The sequence below is a fragment of the Leucoraja erinacea genome, chromosome 2 (genome assembly GCF_028641065.1).
Source record: "Leucoraja erinacea ecotype New England chromosome 2, Leri_hhj_1, whole genome shotgun sequence".
NCBI lineage: Eukaryota > Metazoa > Chordata > Chondrichthyes > Rajiformes > Rajidae > Leucoraja > Leucoraja erinaceus.
The window spans coordinates 26,013,673-26,032,440 of record NC_073378.1 but is presented as its reverse complement, the minus strand read 5'-3'; the positions used below and the strand labels follow the sequence as shown (position 1 = coordinate 26,032,440).

General features: G+C 46.8%; 1 protein-coding gene across 1 annotated transcript; it reads left to right on the top strand.

The window, feature by feature from the left end:
- The first annotated feature begins 546 nt into the window (after positions 1 to 546).
- Positions 547 to 17,789, top strand: LOC129707993 (E3 ubiquitin-protein ligase MARCHF11-like). The gene is made up of 4 exons (XM_055653539.1): positions 547 to 1,006; positions 7,656 to 7,811; positions 15,886 to 16,078; positions 17,268 to 17,789. The coding sequence occupies exons 1-4, from the start codon at positions 857 to 859 to the stop codon at positions 17,594 to 17,596; spliced, it is 828 nt and encodes a 275-aa protein (XP_055509514.1). The 5' UTR covers positions 547 to 856; the 3' UTR covers positions 17,597 to 17,789.
- Positions 17,790 to 18,768: the final 979 nt, after the last annotated feature.

Sequence of the window (18,768 nt, the reverse complement as noted above, 5' to 3'; positions counted from 1 at the left end):
CACACCCCCCCACCACCCCCCCATCCCCACACACCCCCCCCCCTCCCCCACCCCCCCCATCCCCCTCACACACCCCCCCCCATCCCCCACACCCCCCCATCCCTCACACCCCCCCCCATCCCCCCCCCCCCCCCCATCCCCCCCCCCCCCACCCCCCACCCCCCCCACCCCCACACCCCCCCATCCCCCACACCCCCCCCATCCCCACCACCCCCCCATCCCCCATCCCCACCCCCCATCCCTCACACCCCCCCCCATTCCACACACACACCCCCCCATCCCCCACACCCCCCCATCCCCCACCCCCCCCCACCCCCCCCCATCCCTCCACACCCCCCCCCCATCCCCCACACCCCCCCCCTCCCGATCACACCCTCCACTCACACCCCTCCCCCTCTCGCGCTCCATTCCACCCCCCCCTCCCTCCTCGCGCTCGCCCGCCCGCCCGCCCGCGGCTGTGATGATCTGAACCGCGCGCGCTCCAACCGCCCCGCCCGCCCGCCCCCGCCCGCCCGCCCGCGCCGTGAGGTGAACCCTCGGTCCGTCCCCACCTCCTCCTCTCCCCACACACCTGCCCCCTCACTCACCCCGTCCCCTCCCCCACACGACGCCATGAGCCACCGACACCCGACTCAGCAGCGGGGGCCGGCGCCGGCGGCGGCGGAGAAGAAGAAGAAGAAGAGGAGGTTGGCCGGCACCATCGGCGTCAGCGGATCTCCGCCATCCCCGCCCGTCGACGCCGCGGCCGCCCGGAGCCCGGAGCGCAGTCGCAGCCCGAGTGGGGGCGCTGTAGACGGAGGGCGGCGAGCGGGCGGCCCGGGGGAGGGCGGTGGGCTGGCAGAGCGGGAACCGGCCGATGGTGTCCCCCCCCCCCGACCCCGACCCCCCGCTCCCCACCTCGCCCGCCGACGGCGCACCGTCCCTGGGCAGCAGCAGCAGCGGCAGCAGCGGCGGCGGCGGCGGCATCACCCCCACCTGCAGGATCTGCTTCCAGGGCTCCGAGCAGGTGAGTCGTTTACACACCTACTCTCTTATCCCTCAGATAAGAACTCTCCCCAAAGTTTGAAGGATGCTGGATCATCAGTCTCACTGTTTATTAGAGATATAGTCAGACAGCATGGAAATAGGTCCTTCAGCCCAACGTGGCCACAATATGCCCATCCAAGCCCTTCCCGTTTGCTGTTCACCATATATCTCTCTAATAAACAGGAGCCTGAAGACTGCAACAACCAGGTTCAGGAATAGCTACTTCCCCACAGCCATCAGGTTATTAAACCTGGCTCGGACAAAACTCTGATTATTAATAACCACTTTCTGCTATTTGCACTTTATCAGTTTATTTATTCATGTGTGTGTATATTTATAGCATGGTATATGGACACATTTATCTGTTTTGTAGTAAATGCCTACTATTTTCTGTGTGCTTAAGCAAAGCAAGAATTTCATTGTCCTATACAGGGAACACATGACAATAAACTCACTTGAACTTGAACTTGATATCCCTCTGAACCCTTCCTCTCCATGTACCAGTCCAAATGTATTTTAAATGTCCACAAGTGATAGAAGCAGAATTAGGCCTTTCGGCCTGTGCTATTCAATCACGGCTGATCTATCTCTCCCTCTCAACCCCATTCTTCTGCCTTCTCCCCATAACCCCTGACACCCACACTGATAAAGAATCTATCTACCTCTGCCATAAAAAAATATCCACTGACTTGGCCTCCACAGCCTTCTGTGGAATAGAATTCCACTAATTCCTCTGACTAAAGAAATTCACCTTCCATGTCTCCCCCCCCGACTCTGGCCACCGCCCTTTGCAGGAAAGATGTTGTCAAGCTGGGACGGCAGACAGACACACAATGCTGGAGTAAACTCAGCGGGACTCAGAGGCAGCATCTCTGGAGTGACCCTGGAGGGTCTCTAGAGGGCCTGAGCTACAGGGAGAGGTTGAGTAGGCTGGGACTCTAATTCACGGAGCGCAGGAAGATGAGGGGAGTTCTTATAGAGGTGTACAAAATCACGAGAGGAATAGACCGGGTAGATGCACAGAGTTTCTTGCCCAGAGTAGGGAAATCGAGGACCAGAGGACATAGGTTTAAGGTGAAGGGGAGAAGATTTAATACGAATCTGAGGGATAACCTTTTTCAAACAAAGCATGGTGGGTGTATGGAACGAGCTGCCAGAGGAGGTAGTTGAGGCGTGGACTATCCCAACGTTGAAGAAGTAGTTAGACAGGTACATGGATAGGGCAGGCTTAGAGCGACAAGGGCAGGCGGGACTAGTGTAGCTGGGATATGTTGGCCGGTGTGGGCAAGTTGGGCCGAAGGGCATGTTTCCACACTGTATCATTCACTCTTTGACTATGAAGAAGAAACCACAAAAAAAAAACGGTTTGAAAGCAGGCCCGTTTCACGAAACAGTTCAAATATCGAGCCTTTCATAAAACGGGGCACAAAAAAAAAGGGCGGAAAGCGCGCCCCATTCATGAAAATGTACCCGACATTTCATTAAACGGAGCAAACAATGGCCTGCAAGTACGTCCTAAACATGAAACTGCAACAATAAAACGGACTGTAAGCGCGGCTCATTCATAAAACTACAAAAAGAATGGGCTGAAAACACTTCATTCATAAAAATTGTGCAAAAAAGGGCCGAAAGCAAGTCCTAATTAATAAAACTGTGCACCAACGGGATCTATCCGATGTTTCACTTGCAATTTAAAAGTCGTGCAACAGTTATTTGTAATTCATTGCCATCTGCAACATCACATACTGACACCTGCAAGCTTTCTTGATGACACAAGGAACTGCAGATGCTGGAATCAAGTTTTTGATAGTGGATGTAATATTAAATAGCCGCTGCCTAGGAAACACACATTGCAGTTTCATGTCTTGAATAGTGGAAAATATGATTTTAGTTCAGATTTTATAACTTTTTTTAAAATAAAATTAAAATGCGTGTTATCGTTTGCGGACTGAACATATCTCAATCCTGGCAAGGGAGGAATGATTATTATTTTAGCTGTTTTTATGATGCTCTTGAAAAATAAAAATAAAACAAGTGTAGTTTTATCCAGACAGAATACACCTCTATCAAGGCGTGGTGGGAAATATTGGTATTTTAGCAAAACACAAAGTGCTGGAGTAACTCCGCGAACCAGGCAGCATCTGTGGAGGGAATGGACAGGCGACGTTTCTGATCCGCACCCGTCTTAGGACTAATTTTATCGTGTTGCTCAAGTTTCCGGCATGTGGAGTTTCAGATCAAACTGTAGCCTCTCTTTCCCAATTAGGCTTCTGGGACCCTTTTTCAGACCCGAAAGATCGCCTGCTTGTCCATTCCCCCCTACAAATGCTGCCTGACCCGCTGAGTTCCTCCAACACTTTGTGCCTCGCACAAGATTCCCAGCATCTCTTGTGTCTCCGAGTGATTGATTTTAGTTCCAGCCTGTTCTGGCGCCTTGCATTGCACAGTGCGTTGCAAGCTGGCCTGCGAGTTTGATTTCAGCACCATGGTCAGCGCCGCTCCCTCTCGGAGGCTGGGGTTTTGAAAGGAGCACAGCACACAGCGAGCTCTGCATTTGCACCGGCTAATACATTTACACACAGTTGAGGTTCTTTATTCGCCTTTTTCACAATTCCACAAGGAATTCCTAGTTGAATCATCAAACTATTACTGCGTTTATTCGTAAAGTATTCCAACAGATTCTGACAATCAAAGATTCTGACAAGCAAAGTGCTGGAGTGACACAGCGGATCAGGCAGCATCTCTGAAGAACATGGATGAGTGACGTTTCACAGAGTGCTGGTGTAACTCAGCGCGTCAGGCAGCATCTCTGGAGAACATGGATAGGTGACGTTTCACAGAGTGCTGGAGTAATTCAGCGGGCCAGGCAGCATCTCTGGAGAACATGGATAGGTGACGTTTGTGGTTGGAACCCTTCCTCAGACCCAAGAAGGGTCCCGACTCAAAACGTCAGCTCTGCTTTTTCTCCATAGATACTGCGCGACCTGCTGAGTTACTCCAGCACTCTGTGTCCATCTTTGGTATCAACCAGCATCTGCAGTTCTTAGGTTCTAGATTCTTCCAATCCATCCAAGCACATGGTCCAGTCTGAAGAATGGTCTCGACCCGAAACGTTGCCTATTTCCTTCGCTCCATAGACCCCCTCCCTCTTGCCGGTGGAGACGATGGAGAGAGAGAAGGGGGAGAGAGAGAAGAGGGAGGGAGAGAAGGGGAGAAAGAGAAGGGAGAGAGAGGGGGAGAGAGAAGAGAGAGAGAACGGAGAGGGAGAGGGGGAGAGAGAAGAGGGGAGTGAGAAGGGAGAGACATGAGGGTCACACAAGCCATAGGTGACAGGGCAATATGAACCCAAGAAGCAAGTTGTAAGCGGCCGAAGGTGCGTATCCCTCGGGACAGCTCTCACTCTCCCACTGCCACCCTCCGTGGGCTGTGGGTCGGGTGGAGCGGAGGTGTGGGACAATGTTCATCCCTCCACAGTGATGTGATGGACACGGGGGTCTGGACCAATCGCTGACACGTCCCGCCCCCCCCGGCAACGTCATGTCTGTTATTTGACTTTTCTGTTGAGCGGCATTCAGTTCGTTGGCTTGTAGGCGACGCCGCCTTTCGGGTAGGTGGCATTTCGTCAGAGCGGCCATTCGGTGAGTTTGCTTTTAGGCACTGCAGCCTTTCGGTTAGTTGGCTTTTAGGCGTCCCGCCCTTTCGGTTAGTTTGCATTTAGGCTTCGTTATCATTCGGTTATGTGGCATTTCTGCTTCGTTTCCATTTAGTTATTTGGCTTCCACTTCTTTGCTTCGGCTTCTCGTCCGTTGGCGCCACGTCCATACACTGGAATGAGCTGCCAGAGGAGGTAGTTTAGGCAGGTACTATCACAAGGTTTAAGAAACATTTGGACAGGTACTTGGATAGGACAGGTTTAGAGGGATATGGGCCAAACGCAGGCAGGTGGGACTAGTGTGGATGGGGCATGTTGGTCGGTGTGAATGAGTTGAGTCAAAGGACCTGTTTTCCTGCTGTGTGACTATGACTCTCTATGGTCATAACATAAACCATATATTAAGAACTGAGTCAGCAGGACCCAACAGAGATTTTATTCAAATACATTAATTAATTGAGGACTACAATGATTATTGAATATTTAAAGGACTGAATAATTATGAAATAGGGTTGTTTAACAAACACAGTGGCACAGTTGGTAGAGCTATTGTCTCAGAGCACTAGAGGCACGGATTCGATCTTTATCTCGGGTGGTGTCTGTATGTGCAGTTTGCACATTCGCCCTGTGACTCAGTAGGTTTCCTAGAGGTGCTCTGGTGCCCTCCGATATCCCAAAGCCATGCGGGCTTGTAGGTTAATTAGATGAGAAAGTGGGATAACAGAGAACTAATGTGAATGGGTGATCGATGGTTGGCATGTAGTTGGTGGGCCGAAGGGCCTGTTTCTACGCTGTATCTGAAAACAAACAAAAACAACTTTCATGATGAATATTTTCATGTCAGTCGTGCTTGTATTCTTGCAATTCTAGAAATGCTCAACAGCAAGAACCTCATGTGTGGAATTCCATCAAGTTTACCAGTGACCCTATGCGGTCAACTTCAAACAATGCAGTTGATAGTTTACTTTAGTTGGTTGAGTTTAATCTATTGTCACGTGTACCGAGGAACTGTGAAAAACTTTTGTTGCGTAGTTAACCAGTCGGTGGAAAGACTTGTCAGCAGGGAAGTGTACGTAACTTGAATGACCACATTGAGAGAGACATGTTGAATGCATATTGAATGCATACAGAATGGACATGTATGAAACAGAAAGTGTGCCCTCTCCAGATGTTCTGGGTAAGTTATTTGCTAAGCAAGGAAGCTGCCTGATTTATAAAGAATACAATATAAAGATTTTTCCACTTAGGGATGTTATTTGTTACTTTTCCAACATACTTTTTCCATGGCTGATTATTTTGGAATCCTTCACGTACACAATCCCATGATAAGAGAATGGGAAAATTGTTCAAATTTAACCAGTGCCAGCAAGGCAGAAATTGATAGAAGATATGTGTCCTAGTCATACAATTTGGAAACAGGTCCTTTGGCCCAACTTGCCCACACCGACCGACCAATCCCATCTACAATAGTCCCCACTGCCTGCTTTTGGCCCGTATCCCTCCAAATCTGTCCTATCCATGTACCTGTCTAGATGTTTCTCAAGCATTACGATAGTGCCTGCTGATTTTTTTATCCTTTTTTTTTGGTAACATTTACATCTCTTGATGTATTCAAGAGAGAGTTAGATATAGCTCTTAGGGCTAACAGAATCAAGAGACATGGGAAGAAAGCAGGAATACTGTACTGATTCTGGATGTTCAGCCATGATCATATTGAATGGTGGTGCTGGGTCGAAGGGCCGAATGGCCTACACCTGCACCTATTCTCTATGTTTCTAACACTTGGTTGAGATCAGAAATTCATCATGTAACAGAACACAGGTGACTAAGTGGAAAATGATTCCCTTGCCTATTATTAAGCTATCATAATTAAGTGAACTCAACCTAGCTTTCTAGAAGTTTTATGCTAGCTCTCTTCTGACATTTTTTCACATCACTTACAATCAGTCGGAAAAAGGATCTCAACCCGAAACCACCTATCCATGTTCTCCAGAGATGCTGCCTGGCCCTCTGAGTTACACCAGCATTCTGTGAAACGTCACCTATGCATGTTCTCCACAGATGTTGCCTGACCCGCTGAGTTACTCCAGCACTCTGTGAAACGTCACCTATCCATGTTTGCCACAGATGCTGCTTGACCCGCTGAGCTACTCCCGCACTTTGTGTCTATCTTTGGTTGAGGGGAGACCTGATAGAAGTGTATAAAATATGAGAGACAGACAAAGTATACAATCTGAAGAACCATTTTCCCAGGGTGGAAATGTAAAAATGTAGAGGGCATAGTGAACGAGGGTCATGGAGCTGTGAGATTTGCTGTTACAAATACCATGTGGTGGCAATAAGAATGAAAAGACCTTGCCAGGTAAAGGGTCACCAAACCAAATACCATCACTGATAAAGTCCATAGAGGGACAAAGTTTCAAAGAAATGTGTGATGCAGATTATTAATACAGAGGGTGGTAGATGCCTGAAACACGCTGCCAGGTGTGGTGGTGAAGACAGATATGATGGCAGCGGATCATGTGAAGATATGCAGGAAATAGAGATGATAAGGATAATGTGCAAGTTAATTTAACCTGGTTTAGTTTAATTTCAAGATATCGCAATGAAACAGGCCCTTTGGCCCACTGAGTCCACGCCGACCACCCATCACCCGTACACTAGTTCTACGTTATCCCACTTTCGTATCCTACACACTAGGGGCAACTTAAAGGGGCCAATTAACCTACAAACTTTAGAATGTGGAAGGAAACCAGAATGTGGGTGAAAACCCACCCGGTCACATGGCGAACGCACAAACTCCGCACGCACACAGCACTCAAGGTCAGGATCAAACCCAGTTCTCTGGCCCTTAAGGCAGCAACTCTACCGCTGCGCCACTATGCACTATCTATACTGGCTGATGTCAACCATGTTGTCATTTGTTTCACCTTGAATGAACCTTGAATGAACCTTGTTTTCCTTTTGTTGCTCCCAGGGTGAATTGCTGAGTCCCTGCCGTTGTGACGGCTCTGTACGGTACTCCCATCAGCCGTGCCTTTTGAAGTGGATTAGTGAACGAGGGTCATGGAGCTGTGAGATTTGCTGTTACAAATACCATGTGGTGGCAATAAGAATGAAAAGACCTTGCCAGGTAAAGGGTCACCAAACCAAATACCGTCACTGATAAAGTTCATTGAAAGTTAGTTTAATTAAGTTTTGCGCTGGATCATGAGGTCTGATGCCAAGAGGGATATTACATAACTAGTGATTTTCCATGCACTAGTTATTTGGTACTGGTTTATTATTGTCATAAGTACTAAGATATATGTGCAATCCTGTCAAAATACACTAAATACAACAGGCAGTGGATGCAGCCTAGAGCATCACACACAAAGCAACTTCCCTTCCTTTGACCTCTGTCTACACGCCACACTGCCTCAGCAAGGCCAGCAGCATAATCAAGGACCAGAAGACATTCCCTCTTCTCCACTCTCCCATCTGGCAAGAGGTAGAAAAGTTTAAAAATGCATACCGCCAGGTTCAGGGACAGTTTCTTCCCAGCTGTTGTCAGGCAACTGAACCATCCCATCAACAACTAGAGCGCGGTCCTGACCTCCCATCTACCTCATTAGAGACCTTTGAACTATCTTTGGTTGAAACTTCATCAGACTTTATCTTGTATTAAACGTTATTCCCTTTATCCTATATCTGTACACTGTGGACGGTTTAACTGTAATCATGTAAAGTATATTTGTTGACTGATTAGCATGCAACAAAAAAGCTTTTTGCTATACTTCGGTACAGGAGACAATAATAAACTAAACTAGCCGTCATATCAATATGGTTGGACCAGAACAAATTGTTGGTGTTATTTATGCCCGGGAACTTGAACGTCTTGTCCATCTCCACCTTGGCATCAGTGATAGTGACTGGGGAGTGTACCGCCTCCCGCTTCCTGATGTCAATAACTAGCTCCTTTGTCTTGCTGACGGTTGTTGTCTTGGCACCATGTTATTATGTTCTCTACCTCCTTCCTGTTCTCCGTCTCGGAGACCAGGCCCACATGGTGGTGTTATCTGCACACTAGAAATTGGACAGTGCAGATTTTGGCCACACAGTAGTAAGTGTATGGGGAGTACAGTTGGGGACTGGAAACACATCCTTGAGGGGCACTGGTGTTGAGAATTATTGTGGAGGGTGTTTTTAGTTTAGAGATGTAACGTGGAAACAGACCCCTTCGACCCACCGAGGCCATGCTCGCCATCAATCACCCATTCACACAGATTCTATGTTATCTCATTTTCTCATCCACTCCCTACAAACTAGGGGGCAATTTGCAGAGGGCCAATTGACCTACAAAGCTGCATGTGGATTTGGATGTGGGAAGAAACCAGGGCACCTGGGGGAAACCCACGGGGTTCCATGGAGAATGTACAAACTCCACACAGAGACGGCACCCGAGGGCAGGATCGAACCCCCGGTCTCTGGCAGTGTGAGGCGGCGGCTCTTTCAGCTGTGCTACTGTGCTGCCCTTTTAGTTCAGGGATACAGCATGGAAGCAGGCCCTTTGGCCCATCGAATCCACTCTGACCATCGATCACCCATTCACACTAGTTCTATGTCATCCCATATTCTCATCCACTCCCTACACACCAGGGGCAATTTACAGCGGGCCGATTAACCTACAAACCTGCATGTCTTTGGGATGTGGTCGGAAACTACATCTGGAGAAAACCCTCACTGTCACAGGGAGAGCGAGCAAACTCCACACCAGGCAGCACCCGAGATCAGGATGGAACAAGGGTCTCTGGTGGTGATGCAGTGACTCTACCAGCTACACTAATGTATCTCAGTTTTCCGCCTAATCTTACTGATTACGGTCGGTGGGTCAGGAGGTCCAGTGGCAGAAGTGGGTGCTGACTCCTGAGTCCAGAGGTTTATAAATGCTTTTGGTTGGGATTATGGTGTTGAAGTCAATAAATAGGAGTCTGATAGCGGTGTCCTTGTTAACCAGACTGGAGATGGGGCCCAGAGCACCATGAGTCTCAAGCAAGGGTCCATATGATGTCATTGGTTAGCTAGCTGACAAAGATGAGCTATGTGGAATATTAAGAACAAACTTGCAAGTTTAGTTTATTGTCACGCGTACCGAGGTGAAAAGCTTTTGCTGAGTGCCATCCAGTCAGCAGAAAGACAATACATGATTGCAATCAAGCCATTTATAGCCAGTAGATAGGTACAGGTCAAAGCAAAAACGTTTAGTATAAGGTGAAGCCAGCAAAGTCCAATCAAGGATAGTCCAAGGGTCACCAATATGGTAGATAGTAGTTCAGCACTGCTCTTGGGTTGTGGGATATAAAGTAGAAACAGGCCCCTCGGCCCACTGAGTCCGCGCCGACCATAGATCCCCATACACTACTTCTATTCTACACCCAAGGGACAATTTACAAAAGCCAACTAACCTAAAAACCTGTACGTCTTTGGGATGTGGGAGGAAACCGGAGCACCCAGAAAAAACCCACGCGGTCACAGGGAACTCACAAACTCCACACAGACAGGAAGCACCTGTAGTCAGGATCGAACCTGGATCTCTGGCGCTGTAAGGCAGCAACTCTACTGCTGTGCCAATGTGCCACACATCAAATGTTTGCAAATCATCAAGCAGATATATAAAACAGAAACGGATACATGATACTCTGTTCACTGCAAGATCTGTGCAGAACAATTAAGCATGGACCTCTTCAAACAGCAATGTTATTCTTTAATGTATGTTATTCATTCATGAAATGCAGGTTCCTCTAGTTGCCCTTGAACCAAGTAGCACGCTAAGCTATTTTTGTCATCATATTACCATTTTTCCAACGTGAACAAGACTAGCTAATGACAGAATATTTCCTTCCATTTCACTGGACCACTAGATAGTCAGAATATTATTCCCCAGGGTGGAATTGTTCAACACCAGAGGGTATAAAGTGAGAGGAGCAAAGTTTAAAGGTGATGTATGGGGCAGGTTTTTGTTGCCTAGCTTGGAACGGGCTGCCAGGAATGGTGGTGGAGACAGATACGATAGTGGCTTTTAAGAGGCTTTTAGATAGGCAGATGGATATGTAGGGATATGGATTATGTGCAGGCAGATAGATGTTGGTTTTGGCATCATGTTCAGCCCAGATTGTCTACTCCATATATGCGACTCATAATTTTATATACTGCATTATACATAATGTATTTATATCACGAATTTCCAACTGAAATAAACCATTACAACTCGCTCAAAGAAATCTACCGAATAAAAATAAAAGGCCTGGATAAAGTGGACATGGAAAGAATGTTTCCAGTAATGAGAGAGTCTAGAATAACAGGGCACACAGCATCTGAATAAACAGATGTACTGTGGCTTGCAAAAGTATTCATACCCCTTGAACTTTTCCACATTTTGTCACGTTACAACCACAAACTTAAATGTATTTTATTGGGATTTTATGTGATAGACCAACACAAAGTGGTGCATAATTGTGAAGTGGAAGGAAAATGATACATGGTTTTCAAATTTTTTTACAAATAAAAAATTGAAAAGTGTGGCGTGCAAAAGTATTCAGCCCCCCTGAGTCAATACTTTGTAGAACCACCTTCGCTGCAATTACAGCTGCAAGTCTTTTGGGGTATGTCTCTACCAGCTTTGCACTGAGACTGAAATTTTTGCCCATTCTTCTTTGCAAAATAGCTCAAGCTCAGTCAGATTGGATGGAGAGCGTCTGTGAACAGCAATTTTCACGTCTTGCCAGAAATTCTCAATTGGATTTAGGTCTGGACTTTGACTGGGCCATTCTAACACATGAATATGCTTTGATCTAAACCATTCCATTGTAGCTCTGGCTGTATGTTTAGGGTCGTTGTCCTGCTGGAAGGTGAACCTCCGCCCCAGTCTCAAGTCTTTTGCAGACTCTAACAGGTTTTCTTCCAAGATTACCCTGTATTTGGCTCCATCCATCTTCCCATCAACTCTGACCAGCTTCCCTATCCCTGCTGAAGAAAAGCATCCCCACAGCATGATGCTGCCACCACCATGTTTCACAGTGGGGATGGTGTGTTCAGGGTGATGTGCAGTGTTAGTTTTCCGCCACACATAGCATTTTGCATTTAGGCCAAAAACTTCAATTTTGGGCTCATCTGACCAGAGCACCTTCCTCCACATGTTTGCTGTGTCCCCCACATGGCTTGTGGCAAACTGCAAACGGGACTTCTTATGGCTTTTTATCAACAATGGCTTTCTTCTTGCCACTCTTCCATAAAGGCCCGATTTGTGGAGTGCACGACTAATAGTTGTCTTATGGACAGATTCTCCCACCTGAGCTGTGGCTCTCTGCAGCTCCTCCAGAGTTACCATGAGTTGGCTGCTTCTCTGATCAATGCTCTCCTTGCCCGGCCTGTCAGTTTAGGTGGACGGCCATGTCTTGGTAGGTTTGCAGTTGTGTCATATTCTTTCCATTTTCGGATGATGGATTGAACAGTGCTCCGTGAGATGTTCAAAGCTTGGGATCTTTTTTTATCACCTAACCCTGCTTTAAACATCTCCAAAACTTTATCCCTCACCTGTCTGGTGTGTTCCTTGGGCTTCATGATGCTGTTTGTTCACTAATGTTCTCTAACAAACCTCTGAGGCCTTCACAGAACAGCTGTATTTATACTGAGATTAGATTACACACAAGTGGACTCTATTTACTAATTAGGTGACTTCTGAACGCAATTGGTTGCACTGGATTTTATTTAGGGATATCAGAATAAAGGGGGCTGAATACTTTTGCACGCCACACTTTTCAGTTTTTTATTTGTAAAAACATTTGTATCATTTTCCTTCCACTTCACAATTATGCGCCACTTTGTGTTGGTCTATCACATAAAATCCCAATAAAATACATTTACGTTTGTGGTTGTAACGTGACAAAATGTGGAAAAGTTGAAGGGGTATGAATACTTTTGCAAGCCACTGTACCTTCAGAGTGGAGATGGGGGGGGGAATTGTTTTAGCCATAGGGTGGTTAAACTGGAATTCATTGCCACAGATGACTGGAAGCCAAGTCATTGGGTATGTTTAAAGCAGAAATTGATAGATTCTTGATTCATAAGGGTGTCAGAGTTCACGGGCAGAAGGCAGGAGAATGGGGTGGAGAGGGAAAGATAGATCAACCATGAATGAATGGCGGAGCAGACTCGATGAGCCGAATGGCCAAATTCTCCTCCTACGTCTTCTGGTCTTATGAAAACTAGACTATTGCGTTTTCAGAAGGGTGAAGGGAGGAGTGAGGGTGAGCACAAGAGAGCAATTTAACAGGTGAGAGATTGTAATCCTGTTTTCATTTAACAGTCCTGTTTAAAACTGTGGTTAACATGAGATTTGATTGAAGTGCTTGACAGCCCTAATGATTACTATTACCAGCTCAAATCTAGAACATTCCCCACATCCACTGGGTGTGGTTTTGTATTTGTTTCATTGGATCATAAGCCATCCTATGGGTTACTAGTCCAGTAACATAACCAGTCTGCTACAATAACCCATGTGTGGTTCAATACTTCACTGTTAACCTCATGCTACACGGAACCCATTTTTTTGGATATTGTGTTCAGATTTGATCATTTGATCATTAAGCAGGAAAGAGCACAGTGAAGGTTTATGAGGATGCTGACATTTCGCGAGGGTCTGTGCTATAGTGAGAGGGTCAGGCAGCATCTGTGGAGAACATGGATAGGTGACGTTTCACAGAGTGCTGGAGTAACTCAGCGGGTCAGGCAGCATCTCTGGTGAACATGCTAGAGTACCGACCTGAAACATCACCTATCCATGACCTCCAGATTTGCTGCATAACCCACTAATTTACTCCTGCATTTTGTGTTCTATATGGTAGATAGGGCAGTACCAATACAGCAGAAGGTGGATTAAAACTCCCAGTGTATCTTGTTCCTTAGACCTACACGTTACTGGACCAGAATTTTGAGATTAAAAATGTCAGAGTGACATCTGCTGCCCATGCGTACAGTTAAAATAATCTGCAGTTTGGGAATATCCTGCTCCTCAGAAAACTGTGGTTTATGTTTCGGTTTATTATTGTCACGTGAACAGAAGTACAATGTATAGCTTTGTTTTACATGCTCGCCAAAAAAATCAGTTACTATACATAAATACAATTACGTCAAGCTCAAGTACAGAAGGTAAAGCAAAGGAGAAGATACCGAGTGCAGAATATAGTTCTTGGCATTGTAACGCACCAGAGACAAAGTCCAATGTCCGCAATGGGGTAGAGGTGAATCAGACAGTACCCTAGCTTATGGATGGACCGTTCAGAAGCCTGATAACAGAGGGGAAGAAGCTATTCCTGAGTCTGGTGGTGCGCGCTTTCAAGCTTCTGTACCTTCCGCCCAATGGGAGCATAGAAAAGAAGGTATGACTAGGCTGGGAAAAGTCCTTGATTATGTTGTGGAGTTTGGTGTGTGTGATGGTCTGGGCTACATCTACAACTCTGCAATATCTGCAGTCTTGAGCAGAGCTGTTCCTAAACCAAGCTGTGATGCAACTGAGAGTATGCTTTCTACGTTGCATACTGTAGAAGTTTGTAAGAGTCGATGTAAGAGAACTTGCCGAATTTCCTCAGGTTTATGTTTATTAGGGATTCTGGGCCGTTTCTTCCCGGCTGTTATCAGGCAACAGAATCATCCTACCACAACTAGAGAGCAGTCCTGAACTACCATCTACCTTATTTGTGACTCGGACTATCTTTGATCGGACTTTACTGGCTTTACCTTGCACTATTTCCTTACCCTGTATCTGTACACTGTGGACGGCTCGATTGTAATCATGTATTGTCTTTCCGCTGACTGGTTCGCACGCAACAAAAGCTTTTCACTGTACCTCGGCACACGTGACGATAAATTAAACTCAACTGAACTGAAATTATTGTCACACGTACCAAGGTACAATGAAACCATTTTCTTTGTGTACCATCCGATCAAATTAGATAATACTGTACATGAATGCAATCAAGCAAAACATAACAACAAAAGGCAGAACAAAGTGAATGGAGCTGATGTTCGATTTACAAGTAGAAAGGACATTTTAAAAAGTAGGGCGATTGTATAGGATGCTAGTAGATCCTCCACTGGGACCAGCAAGCTAAGATGCATCATGTGTCCGGTGTCATATTTATTTCTGAAGATCAATATTAATTTTCTTGATCCTGCTGAAAATTCAGATCAATATCGCGCTGAGCTTTTTTGAAGATGAAACAGACTATTTACAATCTAGGTTTCATGATCATCGTCCTCTGCAATAATCCTCATTCACCACTGTTGCCCCGCAAGGGTTCATGCGTTCTCAGCGCCCCTTCTTTACTCCATATACACCCACAACTGTGCAGCCAAATAGGAATCTATAACTCAATTTACAAAGAGGCTACACCAAGGCAGCATTGTGGGCCAGATATCAAATAATGACGAGTACAGGAAGGAGAATGAGAACCTTGAAACCTGGTGTCAGGACAACAACCTTTCCCTCAATGTCAGCAAGGCAAAGGGGATTGTGATCGATCTCAGGAAGTGAAGCGGTACACACATCCTGGCTTGTGTTGACAGTACCGATGTAGAGAAGGCTGAAAGCTTTAAGTTTCTTGGAGTAAAAACTTCTGTAAATTGGAAATTGTCCCCAGTGTGTAGGACAGTGTTAGGGTACGGAGTGATCGCTGGTTGGCACGGACTCAGTGGGCCGAAGGGTCTGTTACCGAGCTGTTTGTCTAAAGTCTGAAATCTAAAGTTTTATTTAATAGATTATAGAAACAAGGAACTACAGACGCTGGTTTATTAAAATGGCACAAAGTGGTGGAGTAACTCAGCGGGTCAGGCAGCATCAGTGAAGAACATGGATAGGTGACATTTCACACAGCGCTGGAGTAACTCAGCGGGTCAGGCAGCATCAGTGGAGAACATGGATAGGTGACGTTTCACAGAGTGCTGGAGTAGCTCAGCGGGTCAGGCAGCATCTGGGGAGAACATGGAGAGGGACGTTTCGGGTCCACACCCTTCTTCGAACTCTGCAGAGTCTAAAACTGTCCCTGAAACGATCCATGTTCTCTAGAGATGCTGCCTGACCCGCTGAGTTAGTCCAGCACTTTGTGTCAAGTTTGAATTGATGATGTTCTCTGTTTTAAGTTAACATACTTTCTCTTCTTTCCTTCCCACAGTGGGAACCCATCACAGTGACGTTGGTGGAGAAGGTGCAAATAATTGCAGTGATCCTTGGTTGCCTCTTTCTGATAGCAAGTGTGACCTGGCTCTTATGGTCAGCCTTCAGCCCTGCTGCATTGTGGCAGAGAAGAGACATCTTATTTCAGATCTGCTACGGGATGTACGGCTTCATGGACCTTGTTTGTGTAGGTACGTACAATGCGAGAGAACTCAATATCCGTATCGTAAAGCCTGGCAATTGATATTGCTGGTAGGAACGTTTGATGACACTGGTCCCTGTACCCGCTGGAGTTTAGAAGGATGGGGGGAGGGGGGGGGACCTCATTGAAACTTACCGAATAGTGAAAGGCCTGGATAGAGTGGATGTGGAGAGGATGTTTCCACTAGTGGAAGAGTCTAGGACCAAAGGTTACAGCCTCAGAATTAAAGGACATAGCATTAGAATGGCGATGAGGAGGAATTTCTTTAGCCAGAGGGTGGTGAATGTGTGGAATTCATTGCTACAGACGGCTGTGGAGACCAAGACAATGGTTATTTTTAAGGTGGAGATCTACAGATTCCTGATGATAAGGCTGTCATGGGTTACAGGGAGAAAGCAGAAGAATGGGGGTTGAGAGTGAAAGATAGATCAGCCATGATTGAATAGCGGAGTAGACTCGATGGGCCGAATAGCCTAATTTTGCTCTTTAGAGTTATGAACTTTGGAGATACAGCGTGGAGCTCCTTGTTTCTACACTTTGAAATTAATGAGCACCTGTTAGTTTAGTTTAGAGATACAGCATGGAAACAGGCCCTTCGGCCCACCAAGTCCGTGCCGACCGGCCATCCTTGAACACTAGTTCTCATCCACTCATCCTACACACTAGGGGGCAATTTAAGGAGGGCCAATTAACCTACAAACCCGCACGTCTTTGGGATGTGGGAGGAATCCGGAGGAAACTCGTGCTGTCATGGAGAACGTGCGAGCTCCACACCAGGTCAGGATTGAACCCGGGTCTCTGGTGCTGTGAGGCAGCGACTCTACCGCTGTGCCACCGTGCCTGTGATCACAATTATTTTGGTAGACAAAAATGCTGGAGTAACTCAGCGGGTCGGGCAGCATCTATGGAGAACATGGATAGGTGACGTTTCACAGATTGCTGGAGTAACTCAGCGGGTCAGGCAGCATCTGTGGAGAACATGGATAGGTGACGTTTCACAGAGTGCTAGAGTAACTCAGCGGGTCAGGCAGCATCTGTGGAGAACATGGATAGGTGACGTTTCACAGATTGCTGGAGTAACTCAGTGGGTCAGGCAGCATCTGTGGAGAACATGGATAGGTGACGTCTCGGATCGAGACCCTTCCACTGACTGGATAATCTGATACCTTTCTCCACAGGACTGATAATTCACGAAGGAACAGCAATCTATCGGGTGTTCAAACGCTGGAGGGCCGTGAATCTGCACTGGACGGTGTTGAGTTACGACAAATCGAAAGATTTGGATGTCAGCAGTGGCACGGCTGAGCGAACGGTCAGCCAGAACATTTGGTCGTCGCTGAACCAGATGAGAAGGCAGCGGCCGGCAGCTTCCACCAGGCTGATGACAGAACAGTTCCAATGCAGCTACACCTTGTTGCATCTACTCACTCGCCTCAGGCCGCACGATGAGGACGATGACGAGGACAACAGCTCTGCTGAGGTGGTCATGAGGGTAACGACGGTATGAAAGTGCGCTCCTCATGTCCAGAGAACTCACCAAATACATATGTTTATTCCTGCCTTTGTACGCCCACATCAAACAAGTATACGGGATAAAGAAATGTAATATATTTAAAAATCCTTTTATAAATAAAATGCATGCACTTTTGATATGGTGCATACCTACCAGTGTAATATATATATATTTTTAAGACATTAAAAATGTTGGTTGATTTCTGTCTATAAGTTAATATATTAGTCAAATGGGTTTTCTTTCACGCTGATCATTGTTTTAAAAGACAAAACATGGCAAAATACATTCCTGAATTTTAAGGTTACACAGAAAAGCTGGAGAAACTCAGCGGGTGCAGCAGCATCTATGGAGCGAAGGAAATAGGCAACGTTTCGGGCCGAAACCCTTCTTCAGACTGATCAGGGGTGGGGGTGGGTGGGGACAAGAAAGGGAAAAGGAGGAGTAGCCGGAAGGCTGGAGGGTGGGAGGAGACAGCAGGGGAGCTGAGGAAGGGGAGGAGACAGCAAGGACTAACAGAATTGGGAGAAGTCGATGTTCATGCCCCCGGGGTGCAGACTCCCCAAACGGAATATGAGGTGCTGTTCCTCCAATTTCCGGTGCTGCTCGCTGTGGCCATGGAGGAGACCCAGGACAGAGAGGTCGGAGGCGGAGTGGGAGGGGGAGTTGAAGTGCTGAGCCACCTGAATTGTAATATGGCCGGTCAAAGTTCCTAATTATCACATAGAAACAAGGAAGTGCAGATTCAGGTTTATACCAAAGACAGAGTGCTGGAGTAACTCAGCGGGTCAGGCAGCATCTGTGGAGAACATTGATATGTGATGTTTCACAGAGTGCTGGAGTAACTCAGCGGGTCAGGCAGCTTCGCTGGAGAAAGTGGATGGGTGACATTTCACGTCAGGACAGTCTTCAGTTTGAAGCCTCTTAATTTTTCAGTCTGAAGAAGGGTCCCGAACAGAAACGTCACCTATCCATGTTCTCTGGAGATGCTGCCTGACCCGCTGAGTTACTCCAGCACTCTGTGAAACGTCACCTACCCATGTTCTGAGTTGGATGATCAGCCATGATCATATTGAATGGCTGTGCAGGCTCGAAGGGCCGAATGGCCTACTACTGCACCTATTTTCTATGTTCTCCAGAGATGCTGCATGACTCCAGCACTCTGAAAC